This window comes from Oreochromis aureus, linkage group 13 (assembly GCF_013358895.1).
Source record: "Oreochromis aureus strain Israel breed Guangdong linkage group 13, ZZ_aureus, whole genome shotgun sequence".
Taxonomy (NCBI): Eukaryota; Metazoa; Chordata; class Actinopteri; order Cichliformes; family Cichlidae; genus Oreochromis; species Oreochromis aureus.
The window spans coordinates 18013918-18029181 of record NC_052954.1 but is presented as its reverse complement, the minus strand read 5'-3'; the positions used below and the strand labels follow the sequence as shown (position 1 = coordinate 18029181).

General features: G+C 41.5%; 2 protein-coding genes across 5 annotated transcripts in view; one reads left to right on the top strand and one right to left on the bottom strand.

Annotated features, from left to right (window-relative positions):
* tet1 (tet methylcytosine dioxygenase 1) overlaps positions 1 to 7795 on the bottom strand; it is a 36642-nt gene extending 28847 nt beyond the window's left edge. Inside the window, exons 1-2 of one of the 3 annotated variants that reach the window (XM_039621370.1) lie at positions 7747 to 7795; positions 4278 to 6622 (exon numbers count right to left, since the gene is read on the bottom strand). In XM_039621370.1, coding sequence (XP_039477304.1) covers positions 4278 to 6455 — 2178 coding nt within the window. In that variant the 5' untranslated portion in view covers positions 6456 to 6622; positions 7747 to 7795. Of the gene's footprint in view, positions 1 to 4277; positions 6623 to 7133; positions 7723 to 7746 lie in introns of those variants that run through there. The other 2 variants (XM_039621369.1, XM_031735241.2) reach the window with 2 other exon arrangements.
* slc25a16 (solute carrier family 25 member 16) lies at positions 7151 to 15225 on the top strand. 2 transcript variants are annotated; one of them, XM_039621371.1, is made up of 10 exons: positions 7151 to 7254; positions 8365 to 8512; positions 9373 to 9465; positions 9555 to 9688; positions 9910 to 9973; positions 10152 to 10273; positions 10410 to 10476; positions 10584 to 10746; positions 10846 to 10914; positions 12538 to 12694. In XM_039621371.1, exons 2-10 carry the CDS (start codon positions 8419 to 8421, stop codon positions 12692 to 12694), a joined length of 963 nt encoding a protein of 320 aa, XP_039477305.1. In that variant the 5' UTR covers positions 7151 to 7254; positions 8365 to 8418. The 2 variants fall into 2 exon arrangements, with proteins under 2 accessions (XP_039477305.1, XP_031591084.1); XM_031735224.2 differs by lacking the exon at positions 7151 to 7254 and adding an exon at positions 7880 to 8136 and having other exon boundaries at positions 12538 to 15225.
* Positions 15226 to 15264: the final 39 nt, after the last annotated feature.

Below are 15264 nucleotides of genomic sequence, written 5' to 3'. Positions count from 1 at the left end.
AATTATTAATGCATTGATTTTGGCAGATATTGAAGGTTTTTCCTGTCAAATTATGAGACAGCACCTGTGAGGGATATCTTTAAAATGCTGGAAAAGGCTGAGTCGCAGTATTTTTAATTTCATTTAATGGTACGGACATGTAAATGTTAATAACTTTATCTCTGGCAGCTAGCTTCTCCAGTGGATAAACACTGAGTCAGCATAGCTGGCTCAAAACATGTTAGGACTTTTTCAGTCAAATATACGCTGTACAAATAAAGAAGGTCTGTTCTCATTAACTCCAGTATTTTATTTCTGGTAACTACGTGCTGACATGTGGATTTGTGTTTAGGACCAGGTGTCCTCACAGCCCAGTACGAGACAAAGCCACGAGGGGACCCGCAAACCTGAGCCAAAGCAGACAAATTCAACTGGAAAGCTTCGCTCTTACTGACCACCACCTCTTGCACGAACCATGGAAGCTCACAGATGTACTTTTTTCAAACATTATTTATTTTTCTTCTACTTTTCACTATGTGTTCTCAATATGTTTTGTTTTGGGGTTTTTTTTAAGCTGTTTTGGCATATTTTTCTGTTTTGTGGCAGAGCAGAGTTTTTCCTGGCTCACAATGGGCCTTTGGGGGTAACAGGACAGTAAACACAACTGAGCAGTAAAGGCAATGAGTCTGTGTTACCTTATTTGACCTATTTTCTTGTCACTTTTGACCATTTGATAAACAAGAATGTGAATTATGCAAATGAAGACTCAATTTAAAAAAACGTTTAGAAAACAATTTTAAGACAATCCTGATTATTTTTATTTGGTTTTGACTAAAATTTCTTAGAGGGTGGGGCAAAATTTGCAAGGAAAAAACACCCTGAAGAGTAAAACTCAACCAAACCCTAGACAGGCAGCTCAATGTAATACAACCATGCACAGAATCCGCATGCCCCTACATGAACTCCTCTTTGGCCTCTGCACCTTCTTTTCCACACACTCAGAGTTAGAAACGTTTGCTGGAAGGGTGTGTGAGCTTGATTAGCAAGACTGGCCAGTGAGTATGTCAATGTATTACTCACACTAGAGCACATATAAAGTACACAAACAGCGGTTATAACAGAAGACAAGTGATAAACTTGCTCAGCCAGTTCAGCATTTAGAATAAGGCAAAGGATAAAGTTCAGGACTTCACCTACATTTCACCAGGATGACAGCTATCACCCAACGCTTCACTTGCAACGCTTGGTGCAGGCTCCATGACAGTAGTCATTTTCAATTTAAAAACCTGTTTTCAAGCCACAAACACAAGCACTGCTGTATGGGAGGCAGCAGGCCAATGTGATGTCAGTTAAGAGCAAAACAACTGGGCTCTGTTGTTTGAATAAGGGTGGGTCAGCAGTTCTACGTCACTCTGTACACTGTCATCCAGCAATGACATTCTACATTCAAGCCCTCATAAAAACATGCACAACATCAAGAGTCACCACCAGATATGCTGTAAGTGTGTCACTGAGTCACTCAGCAACTCAGCACACCCTCCACCCACACACACAGACACACACACGCACACACAAACTGACCTACAATTCAGGATAATCCCAATAGCATGGCTGCAAATCTCTGCCTGGCCTGATCTTTCCTTCCTCACCCACTCTCATACTAGAAATAGAGGTCTCTACTACTAAGAATGCAGGTGTTATATAATCAGCCCTAATCTGTTTCTGTCACTGCTACCGCTCTGAGGGTTCTGCTAGGACATGCTTGCACACCCAAGGACCCTCACACACAGCTGTTCACTCACCCCTCACTACAACAGTTTGACTAGAAAAGTGGTCGAGAAAGGTAAAACTTCACAGCAGAGTATACTGTATATGTGAGAAACCGAAATAATAAAGTGGGCGCAGGTCTTGGTGAATCTGCAGAGTAACGCTGACCAAAAATATGCACCATGGTACTAGTTAACTTTCTGTTGTCTCATCGTATCTCACTGTACTATTACTGTTATCAATAATGTTTCTGAATAACTAACTCTTGACTCATGACTCATTCTTCAGTCAGAAGCAAATACATCATTTTAATGTTATTATTACAAAGAAATATGATCCACAGCGCTCCTTGTGCCAGGGAAAATGAATCATTAAGTCAGTGAACTGTCACAGTAATTCTTCAGCTCATTGCTTAGTGACACTGGAGTAAAAATAGGACAGCTGGTGTTTGCACAGTAATATTTGAACCATTTGGCAGTCAGTGACCACTGTAACTAGTTGCAACAATTAACTGGTAACAAAAAAGGTTGAGTGTGCAACAAACTTAACCTATGCGCGACAGCTTAGGATTGCAAGGCACTTGCACAAGTTCTCTGGTGGATGGCACCCTGTCCGTTTTGTGGTTGGACTTGAACTGATTGCAATCAGTCTCAGGCAGATTAGCGAAGCTCTGCAAACAATTCTATTCTAATTTATAAATGCAGACAGACTGTAGACACATTGCAATCAATCAGTCTGCATCAATGTGTCCCCTTTGGGGATATGTCAGGAAGGCCATCGGGCGAAAAACTCTGCCAAATCAAACATGCGGCGCTACCCGCTGTGGCGACCCCTCGTGACAAGGCCAATGAGTGTAACTCGTGTGGACTGAACTGGTTGCCAACTGGTTGTATTCTGGTTATTTTCCTATATAAAAGCAAGGTTGTCATTTTGCAATTAAATGAATGTCCTGGAGCAATTATTTGTGCAGGTATTTCAGAATTTCTGTTTCAAATCTATGAGGTTCTAGTTCGACCCTGAATGCAGTGAATGTGAATTTCTGTTTAGTGTCATTTTTGAACAGATCTGAAATTTTTACCAATTTATTACAGTTAATCTCTGTATTATCACAAACAGATTGCATTTAAATGCCAACTTGACCCCATTCACATACAAACTGAAAGCAGTTTTGCGTTTTATCATCCTCTTGACGCGGCAAAGTTGGTTTGAAGACGGCAACAGATTGCAAGTGGTTTGCACACTGGCTTCCATTTTTCAATCAACCATTTCAAAGGCAACAAGATGACACGTTCATTGCACACAGTTGCAGTCGTCTATTCTCTCCACTGACTTTCGTACATGTTAGAACTGATTTTAGGTTTTAATGGTCACTTTCAAAGCAGGTATGGATCTGACCTCAAGCTTCGTAGCTGAAATGCTGATGTCTTATGAGCCAGTTTGCAACCTTACATGCTCCTGTCCTCAAGTCTGAGTTTTTGCCATCAGATGTGACCTCCTCCACTTATTAAAGCACATTTTTCATTTGCTTTCATGTGATTCCATTACTCTGTTTATTACCCACATTGCCTGCTTTTAGTCTTTTCATTGATATATAATTAAGTATCTGGCTTTCATCTTTCTGTCAAAAGCAATTCATAAACCATGTTTTTGCTGTTTATTGAAGTTTATTATTATAATATTATTATTTTTACTCTACATAACATAATTTCAAGGCATCCTTACTGTTTTATAATAAAATATGCCCTTCGGTAACTTGGAGAAAAAAAACATGAAATCTCTGTAACTACTTACCCCTTCAGAAACACATGAAGTAAGCATCACATGCAATCCATAAAATAGTTATAGTCTGGATTGCACCATAGATCACATACACACACAAATACACACACACATGCATTCACACACAATAGACCAATCCTCCAACCACGTGCTGAACGGCTGCCAGTCATGTGACAGTTTCTTCCCCTCTCTCAACACAGGGCATTTTCTCTGTTCTCACAAAGTGGCCTTAACTACTATTCGCCAACCCCTAACCCTGACCTAACCTTAAAACATGCCTTCAACTCACTGGATTTTTTTTGTGGCCCCCATAACGGGGACATGCCCCCAAAATGTGACATGGTAAACAGATTTCGGTCCCCATGGCATGAGTAATACCTGGGCCACACACAAACATGCTCACTTCCCCTTTCACCCTGTGCATTTCCCTACAAATAACAGGAAGACGGTGTGAAGTTCAGCAAGTGGCATCTGTTGAAACCCACAGAGAGAATTCACAATAGGAAAGTGAAACTTTTTGTTTCAACTGTCTGGTCTAAGTCAACTCATGATCATTGCTATTTGCTAGCTGGCGGCTGGGAAACCTCAGAGATCAAAAGCAATGCAGTCAGACAACAGCAACCACAGTTTTCTCAGATGATTCAGACCAGCTGTATATTCAAACTCAAATCATTCTCTAAATTTACCTTACATGCTGAGCAATGTCTGAGTTGCTATCAAATGTAATAAAAAACAGAGGCAGTAGGCCTCACCTGTGCAGCAGAGTGAGTGTGTGGAGATGAAGGTCTTCTCCTCTTCAGTTCCACACATTTCCTCAGTTTACAGATTTGGTGACCGGTCCTGCGGTTGAGGCAGCAGCTGCACTGGCCGCAGTTGATCTTCCTGAGGCACGGCTCGCATTTCCCACACCTGCGCCGCTTTTTCCCCTCCTTCCTCTGCAGTTTTGAAGCGGTCCAGGCGAGCGAGCAGGCCCCCTCTTGCGCCCAGGATCCGGGCTGAACAGATAAGCTGGGCTCTCCGTACCCGGCCTCTGATTCCGTCTCAAAAGAAAAAGAGGATCGAGTGCTCTCTGAGCTGCAGGAGAAGGTGGAGCTGCTGTCCAGAGAGGGAGTCGAGATCTTTGGCACCGAATCCTGCTCTGGCATTGCTACCTGAACCTCGCTGAGGTTTAGTTCTAACTCGGTTGAAGGGGCAGCCAGCTGGGAAAGTAGTGCTGAGGACCCCAAAGGTACAGCTTTCTGGCTCTTGTGCTCCAGTGGCTCTTGAATGGATTCACTATCTTTGGTTTGTGACTCTGCTGGTGTGCAAGCTAGACTTTCTCCTTGATTAGGAAGGACCTCTTGGCTCTGTGGCTGGTGTGGTTCCCCGTGGCAGGAATCCCTCATATTGCTAAGTTTGAGGGAGTCTGTACGGATAATAACTGGCATATTTCTTTTCACTACAACCGCCTGCACCATCAGGGCTGCTTCAGTCACAACTGAGCACCCTGGAGATTGAGGTTTAGCACCATGAGTGGCAGGTTGAATATCTATCTTACTCAGAACTTTGCCAAGTGACTCTGAGGTGGAAGGGGCTTTGGTGGGATTTGAGGTAGCTGTGTTGGAGACCAGTAGCACACAAGAAGGTGATTCTGACTGTGCTGTCAGTCCCTTGTTAGAATGAGGTGGATCTGGGGTTTGACAGGCTGGAGTGCCGGTTTGGGGGTGAGCAGGAATGATGGAAACATCATTCTCCTTCTGTTTCTTTCCTCCATCTTTATTCTCACAATTACCCAACTTCCAAGTGATGTCCTCCATCTCTCCCACTGTCTCTTTTTGCCTCTGAACTGTCTTTGTTGCTTCTATACTCTCTTTCCTCTCATGATTTATCTCCTCTCTTCTCTCATCATCAGGTGTGACTCTTTCATCTGTTGTTTTATCTTGCAATATCAGGATGTTGTTTTGCTCTTGCTGTGCAGTACACACATTATCTTCCTTACCATCGCTGGCAGGATGATCAAACTTTTTTCCACGGATAGCTGAAGTGTCATTTCCTTCACAGCTGCCCTGCACCTCCCCTGAAACTGCAGTGGTTGACTCTGAAGACTCAGGAGGTGCTTCTTTACTCCTTTCACTGCAGAGTTTTATTTGTCCATCAGCATCATCACCCTCTGGGGCTCCAGAGACACTCTTCAGATCACCTATACTCTTATGGCTGTCAGTAATTTTCTCTTGCTGGGTTATAGGACCATCACAGCTGTTCTGCACACAGTCTTCCAGTGTGTTATTACACAGTGGTGAATCAGCTTTAAAAACGCTGTCCTCTTTAGCACCGTTGACTCCGAGACCCTGGTCTTTGACATTTTCAGGAGTCTCAACCTCCGTTTTTGGACCAACTTCCTCGTCATCACAATTTTCCAGTTTCTCAGCTTCCTCATCAGGAGTTGAATCGTTGATTCTGGTACTCGGTCGCTGGTTTCTTTTGTTTCCGTGCTGGGGTGCTGATCTTCTCCTAGTGCTCCCCCTGCTGTACTTCCCTCTACTGCAAGGTTTAGGAGGCTGGCAGGGAGTAACAGACACTTGTGTACCCCGCTGGGACTTCCTTCGCCCCAGGGGGTCTTGTAACTTGCCACAGTGGTCAGGCGGATTGCTCGCCCGTCTAAGCCTTGCAGATCCTGTTACATTTAGGGAATGGTTCACTCTGCTGGGGGACCTCCTGGGACCTTGAGCAGCAGGTCTGCTAACCTCTCTTCCATGGGGACTTTGGCCTGACTGTGCTTGGGCCCTGGTTTTTGAACTTCTGGGTTCTCTGGATGTTTTCTGGGTCCTCTGTGCAGCTCTTCCTCTGGTTTTATTTGAACTGCAAGTTTGCCTCTTGGTGCGGATCGCTTTCTGGGTGTTCTTCCTCTGAGTAGATGTCTGTATCCTGGTGGGTCTGGTAGTAGCAGGCATGGCTGAGGGTATGAAGGGGAGGATTTCTGGCAGCCAGCATGGGAGCCAGGTGAATGTTTATCTTTTGCTTAGCACACAATTTTTCTTTCTTAAAAAAAAATCCTCCTCTTCTGTATTTTGAATGCAAACTATGATGCTACCCTGATTTTGCTATTGCGGTGCATGACCTAAAAAAAGGGAAAACAAATGTCACAATTGTGCGTTTTCAGTGTAATAATAACAAACTGTTCATGCACTCAAACAGCACATGACTATAACAGTGTAATAACTACAGGAAACGACAGCTTTTCCAACCATGGGGTACAAGGACGAGTCAGATAGGTTGACGTCAATATAATAAAATATTTTGAGTATCTTAAAAACAAACCAGCTATATACAAAAACTATAGCTTCCACAGCGCCTTAACAGTTTAAAGGGCAGACACGTTGAAGAGCACAGGGCTCTGGCCGGAGGTCGGATCCTGTTTTCGTCTTTCTGACTGACGGAAGAGGGGGTTATTACCGTGGAAGAAAAAAAAGCGCCTTCAGCGTCGCTTTCAATTACTGTTTTACACTTGACCGCTGTCATTAAAATCACAGAGGTGATAAGAAAACCGGAAAAAGGCTCACTTTCGCGAAGCCTGTTCTGTCGCCGGTGTGGTTGTATTTACACGTTTACGGCTGAAATGCTCTACATACCACAGAAAGAGAGAGAGAGCGAGAGAGACAGTTGCACTGTCTGAACTGCTAATAATACCCCGCTCCAGCGAGACAGCGAGACCTTGTATTGGTTTCCCTCCTCGGCAAATATAGAGCGCTGGTAAGTTCAATCCTCTCCACACGATGACACATGGACATGATACGGGAAGGAGCACCGACGGCGTGAATACGCAGCGACGGGGAATGGCTGGTTTTCGGCGTGCTTCGTGTAGCCTTTGGGAGCACGACACCCGTTAAAATGTAAATCCCTCTTATGTCTATCCATTCAGGGCAGCCCCGCTCACACTCCCTCCACCAGACGCAAGCAGGCTACAGTCACTCCGCTGGCTAAAAAACTCGTCGTCTGCTTGAAGGGAGCGGGGGAAAACCTGGAGTGGAGCACACTCCGTTTCGCTTCAACCAGCCGCCTGTATTTCAGTATTACAGTCACGGTGTTAGCATGCGGCGTGGTCGCTAATGGGTACTTAGCTAAATATTAATTAGTTAATTAATTAGTCGTGTTTTCTTCATTTTCCTTCGTTAATAATCAAAGAAACACGCTGGGTAATATTTTAGAATATTTCTAATAATTTTAAGGCAAATTTAGTCTCACCGGTGACGTTTTACTTTGCGATATAAATCTCACGTCGATATCAAAGATATTCATAAAGTTATATAAAAAAACAACTATCCTCTAACGTCATAGTTGCGACGTCGCTCTGCGTCATTATTGCGCGACTTTTTTTGTGCTGAAGCTGTCAGTCGTCTGTGGGCGAAGGGCATGAGCGTGCTTACCCTTGTCAAAGCCTCATATCGATCCGCATTTGCGGCATTTAAACGTGACTTTCAGCCTTTCGGCTGACCGACGAAGTGTGGGCTCGATAAAAGCCAGTAGCATCCAGAGGAATGAGAGAAACGAGAGAAGGAGGCGACTCGGCGAAGGAACAAAATATTTGTTGACTTTATTTCCTTCTTCGGACTTATTAATAGTTCTGATTATACTGTGAGTATGGTTTTTAAGACGTCCATGGGTGCTGTCGTCTCTTAGCTCCCTGCTACTTGTGACTACTAACCTTGACAGTGGAGCAATGTCTCAGTGACTAACCTTACACAACCTCCATTTGGCCATTCAAAAAGGACAGCTGGCTTTGCTTATGGGCCCAATTTTGTATATTTTAAGCAATACTTTAAAACGACACCTACATGCTCACAATCTCATTTGCCTTTGCAGTGTTTTTACCGAACCCGTAAAGTCATGGATTTGGCAGATCACTGAACAGGGAGGATGACATCGGAGGCTGCGGTCTCCACACGCCCCACCATGAGCAGCACCCCTTCCAAGGGGGACTACCACTGGCTCCGCTCTTTTGTGGCTGGAGGTAGGGTCTGACACATCGGCTTACAAGCAGTGATGTCTCCAGGCTCACAGTTTCTTTGCCTTAATTTATTTTTTATGAATGAAGCCAGATTTATTCATCGTTATTACTGATAATAGTGGTGGTGGTTATCACTGTTATCTCACAGCAAGAAGGTCTTGGGTTTGAATCCCATATGCATGAAGCTTGCATGGGTCCCCACTTCCTCCCACAGTCCAAAAACATGCATGGTTTTAGGTTAAGTGGCAATTCTAATAAGGTCACGATCAATGTGAGTGCCTCTGCCTGTTTGTTTTTGCTAGCACCAAAGTACAAAGTGTTGCATGTGACCAACAAAACAAAATGAACTTTGTAGACCAATAAACTAATAAAACTACATAAATTGTAGGGGGAAAAAAGGTTAAAAATTCTCATCTGACCTGCTCTAAAATGAGAGTGTGTCTCTGGCAGGTGTATTAGTCAACAAGAAAATACTCTATATTTCTGCTTTAAATAAAAGTTAGATTTTCACTTCATAGTTCAAAATTTACACCTGATATATGAGTAATAAGAAAAGCATTAACATCACATAGTCTAACAGCTTTGTAAAAGTACCAATTAAAGTGCACTCCAGCACTGTTTGTATAAAGAAAATGAGCATTTTCCTGCTAAATTAATCATTATTTGCATATTTCATCTTTGTAGCTTTAGTGCAACTCACATGTATGCCAGGTTACCTGTGTGTCTGACTTGCCACAAAATGTTAAATGATTGACATTGTTGTGCAAGAAAAGGGCAATTACTTTTGCTTGTTAACTGTAGATAAATAAAAAGAAAATATCAACCATTCATCTGTTTCTGAATGGCATTTGCTTTGTTTTTAGGTGTAGCAGGATGCTGTGCCAAGACTACCATTGCTCCTCTGGACAGGGTCAAGATTCTTCTGCAAGCCCAGAACCCCCATTATAAACATCTGGGTAAAATAATAATAGTAATAATATTGAGCTAACATGTGTTTGCTTCCACACATCTGTATAGGATTGAAACTTTAGGACTTTCTTTGCAGGAGTAATTTCCACTCTCAGAGCTGTGCCAAAAAAAGAAGGTATCCTTGGCTTGTACAAGGGTAATGGGGCTATGATGGTCAGGATATTTCCTTATGGAGCCATCCAGTTCATGGCCTTTGACAAATATAAAAAGGTACGGTATGCATTTTATTGTGGAGTGCTGCTGTCAAAGGTCAAAGCTATAAAAATGATTAAACCTCGTGCTAGAAGACTGGTTAGAGAAATGTCCAGTGTGCTTTAATGTCCGTGTATTTTCTGCTGTATTAGCATCGCAGCATTCGTTTCATCTTTGCATTGTTTTATTGGTTCGTTGATTTTCTGCCCAGGCTGATGTTGTCAATATTCCCTTTACAGCTGCTAAGTAAACAGATAGGCATCTCTGGACCCATCCACCGCCTCATGGCAGGATCTATGGCAGGTACTGATAAGAATTAGTCTGTGACAGTTGGGTGTCATGCACTCCTCTGACGTAGATAACGTGCCGTCCTCTAAGCTCACCATCATTGCTATTTGTTTCTCTTTAATTACTGACTATGTTTAAATGTTTCACATACAAGAGTCCGCTGTGAGTCAGTGTGTTCTTTGTGTGTTTTCAGGGATGACTGCAGTGATATGCACTTACCCTCTGGATGTAGTCCGAGCCAGGCTGGCCTTCCAGGTGAAGGGAGATCATCGCTACACTGGAATTGCTAATGCTTTCCACACCATCTACCTTAAGGTGATCTGCTAGTGATCAAATAAGCGTCTAATAAACTAAATGCTCTTCACACAAGATTGTAGCCTTTAATTTAAGATCAGCTCAATTTGCCTGCAATACCCATTTTTATATTTTCTTCTTCTTGTTTTTTGTAAAGGAGGGAGGCGTCTTGGGCTTCTACAGGGGACTTACTCCAACACTTATTGGAATGGCGCCTTATGCAGGTGATTTTTGGAAATATTTTTGATGCTAGTATGTGAAGGACAACATAAAATGCAATCCCCCCCCCATATATAACCAGTGTGGGTTCTGTTGCATTGTATGCTCCTAGGTCTCTCTTTCTTCACCTTCGGGACCCTGAAAAGCCTGGGTTTGAAACATTTTCCAGAGCTGCTTGGACGCCCTTCCTCAGACAACCCCGATGTGCTCATTTTGAAAACCCATGTCAACCTTCTCTGTGGAGGGGTTGCGGGGGCTATTGCTCAGACAGCATCGTAAGTGGCTGGTTAATTTGCGATGCCCAGCAGGGCTTTGCTGTTGATTAGACTGATTGACTGATGGCTCATGTGTCACGCTGTATGCCGTCTCACTAGGTACCCTTTGGATGTGGCTAGAAGAAGAATGCAGTTAGGCTCTGTGCTTCCTGACTCGGAGAAATGTGTGTAAGTATCACTGTTGTTCGCTACATTCAACTCATTTATATGTTACAAATGGTTAAATATTTATTTTCCTAGTATAAAGAGAAGATGTTTTAATTTTAAAGTGGTAACAAAACAAACCAAGAAAAAAAAGTATAATTTTTTTTATGTGGTGTGACATGATTTTATACTCACTGGTCACTTATTGCTAGCCCTGGGTTTGAGGCCTTCAGCGCTGCCCTAATTCATAGATATTCACCAAGTTGCTGGAAACACTCTGCAAAGAATGCCATGTTTAATGATGGCATCACACAGCTACTGCAGATTCATTGATGCAAATCTCCTCTTCCACTGCATCCCAGCTTTGTGACAGAAAACTGCCACTCACTGGATAATTTTCCCTTTTTTGGGAGCATTCACTGTAAACCTTAGAGATGGTTGTGTGAGGAAAGTCCCAGTAGATCAGAAACATTTAGACCCACCCGTCTGGCACTAACAACGATGCCACTTTCAAAATCACTTAAATCATGTTTTTTCTGATGCTCAGATTGAACTTTGGCAGGTTGTCTCGACCATGTCTGCATACCTAAATGCATTAATTTGCTGCCATCTGATTGGCTTACTAGAGATTTGCGTTAAACAGTTAAACAGTTAAACAGCTGAGCTTGACAAAGTGGCCAGTGAGTGTATGCAACACATTCAGAGAGAAATCAAGGGGTAATTAGTTCTTAGGTGTAATGTTGTACTGAGGGTAATAATAGAAAAACACCTCACACAACACAGCGCTGATGAAGTTAACCTTTTTTTTTCCATAAGTCGCTCATCAAGCTGAATAAATATTTGATTCGTGTGTCTTTGCTTTTAAAAGCACATCTGATTATATCAGTCTCAGTTTTTATGCATTCTGCAACATGAGCTCCATAATAAATAACATTTGTCTCCCATTTACGTCTTTTACTTCCTTGGTAGTGTTTGTACATTGACTGCTTAAAAAGGTTGATTCCTCATTTGGTTTTGTGTGGTTAACTTAATGATTAAAAAGGAGAACATTCCTGAGGTTTTGTGCCTGTTTAGTCTAGATATGGTACTATTGATTAAAAGGGGAAAAAAAGGGCTGACATTTTTAGTGCTGTAGTAGTAACTGAGTTATAAAGCTACAGCAACATACCATTCATAGCTGTAAAGTTCACAGATGCCAGTATAAACACTTCTCACGCTTCCTGTGTCCTGTTTACAATGTTATGTAAAAATTTTGTTTTCACAAGTTCCAGTTCATCGGTCACTACCAAAGACAAGTTTTTGTGTTATTACTACAGCTGATTTATGCAATCTCAAAGGTCAAGATTAAAAACTGCAAATTTTCGTGTTTCAAAAAAACAAACATTATTTAAGGGAGATTGCTTAGGTTAAAAACTTTGGAGATTATGGGGAAAAGATTTAAATGATTTAAAGACAACCTCAGTATATATCAATTAAAAATGTGGTTTGATGACTATTAAAGTAGTTCAAGGACACCCTGAGCACCTGAAATATGAAGGAAACCGCTCAGTTTGTTTTCAAGGGATAAAGAGTTAAAAAAAAAACACTGTTTTTCTTTTCTCTTCTAAACTGTGTATTTACTTATGTATTCTGTCTTTACCTAAACAGATCACTGATCAAGACACTAAAGTACGTGTATAATACGTTTGGGGTGAAGAAAGGATTGTACCGAGGCCTTTCTCTCAACTACATCCGCTGTGTCCCCTCCCAGGCCGTGGCCTTTACCACCTATGAGTTCATGAAGCAGGTCCTCCACCTGAACTAGTGGCTGTTTTTTTTGTACCTTCAGGCTGCACCAAGGCCTTTTTGCTCCTAGACTTAATGCCAGCCAACTTCAACGCTTCCTTCATCTGAAGGTCGCTCACTATGTCTTAAACTCCTGAATGCAGGAACTGCCTTTTCCTCACCGAAGAAGGGATTTGTATATGAAATGAAAAAGCCACTCCATGTCTGTCCTGTTTCGTTCCTTCTTACTTTTTGCTTTGGTAATTCAACAACTCATAAATTATTTTTTCTTCTTTCATGCTCATAGATGGGTGTAACCTGCCCCACAGTAACCCTAAAATTATTTATCTTTTTAAAGCTGCATCATTCACAGCGCGCAGTGATCTGAGATATGCATTTTTATAGTGGTGTTTTCTATTTTCTGACCCGGTGAAGAGATTTTAAGTTGCATAAAATGATCAAACTAAGCTCTCTAAAGAATATATTTTTATTATTATTTTTTTTTGTACAGAGAATAGGAATGTGTTGACATCTTTATTATTTGTCATATCTTTATTTTATTTCAATGTGGTAAAACGTAGCTTTGGCTGAAAATTGAGAGGAATTGTAAAATAAGTTAAAGTATTTTGCAGATTTAAAGCTTAGTGTTTAATTATAAACTGCACAACTTAAGGAAATCTATAGGTTGTGCATTTTTTTTGCCCCCCCCCCTTTTTTGGTTTGTTTTTGCTCATTTTTTGTGCATATTTTTTTTTAGAGATGCTGTGACATGTGTGGTACATGACTTTTTTTTTGAAACAATCCCTTATTTTACTGCCAGAATACTTAATTACAGCAGTTACTGTGTACATGTTCAAATGCTGAAAAACCCTTGCTCTTCTGTCTAACGTGCTCTTAGATGTTAAGTGTGTCTTTGATTAGACAAAATTGTGTCCACCGTTGATCATTGGTGTTCACACAGATCTTTTGAGATGCTGAGATTTTGATATAATGTGGATTCTGGGCTGATTTCGTGGAGGGACACGATTGCCAGATGGGACTCAGGAGTAATTTGCACTTAATGACTCTAGCTGTATTTATTGATTTAGCGACCTGTTGCCACTGGGTGGCAGCACTGATATGTTTTGTTTACTGTTGGAGCCGCACGCAACATTCATATGAAATCAACAACTTCTTGCAAAAGACAACAGATTAAGGAACTTGGGTTTGCTTTTAACCACTAGAACTCATTCAGCTAATAATAATCATACATGCTGTGTTTTACTGGAGTTTCACTGTGGCTGTTTACATTTATTGTTCAAGAGGAGAAAAAAAGCGAATTAATTAGTGAAGAAAAAATTATGTTTTGATCTTTTTCATCACATGCCTTCAAGTCACCAATAATAAGGATCCTTAATTGTTGATCAGGCATCCTAGTTTTATTTAGCCTCTTGCCTTCCTCTGCATTCAATGTCTCACTTCTTCAGAGTGATTAGTATGTTTTATTAAACATTTGTCTGCATGAGTCAGCTGATGCCGCAACAAGTGTACGTGCCTGTGTGTAGGTATATATGAATGGAGTGGGGAAGTGCAAAAGGCAGATTCTTAAAACGGTGCTTTCCACCATTATGGGTTTGTGAGTCTTTCAAATGAAGCCGTGTCTACATACTCTTTATCACAGTTTGCTCATGCCCATCACAGAGGGATTTTCCCCCAATATACACCTCTGTCTCATTTGAATATCTCCTAGAGAGGTGCACTGTTTTACGTCGACAGCTCAGCTGCAAATTTGTACAGAAGATAGCTTTTTTTTTTTTTTCTGATTTGCTGTCTGTTCATAGAGTAATTTATTGCTTAATCCACTGAAGTCCCAGAAGATCCAGTTTAAAGTGTGGACAGATTCAAACTGGTCTTTAATCATTCTGTGGGCACGCACACTTGAGGGGTCAGAAAGCACTGTTGTAGCATATTGAAATGTGCTGACATTTTGAGCAGCCTACATGCTCTAAAGACTCAGCGTTAGACACAGACTTGTGACTAAAGGTGTTGGAAAAAAGTCTAAAAATGTAGGAAAGCAGACTTCTTCCTTATCGAAAGTTTAAAATGTAAAAGTGCAGGTAACGAAGTCCTCTGTGTGACTTCTGATTTCAATAAACAAATACAGTACACCTACATTGTTGGACTTACTGACATACTGACTAATACCAAGTTGCAGCTACTTTCAGGAAACAGACCTTTCAGCAGTCATTCGTCCAGAGTGGACAAATGCTTTCATCATAGTTTTTCATACCGTTCCTCTTATTTCCATATTGGGTTTTTTGAAAACAGCTTTCCTCTCACTCAATGCTCCTACTGCTCACTGCCAATGGTAATGGATTGTTATTGTTCAGATGTTTATGTGGAGAAGCACTGCCGGGCTAGATGGGGTTGAAAGAATATCTAATTTTTTTTTTTAGAAATGAACAATGAAAATGCCTTGTTTTGTTTGTTTGTGAGCTTTATTTTCTGACTTTGTACTTGTTCAGTTTTACTTGCCATGCTTTTTAAAAGCAGTGTCTGAATGACATAATTACATGCCATCTTCTTAAATCAGCACCAGGTCTGGTGTCTTTATTTTTGTCTTTGATTTCA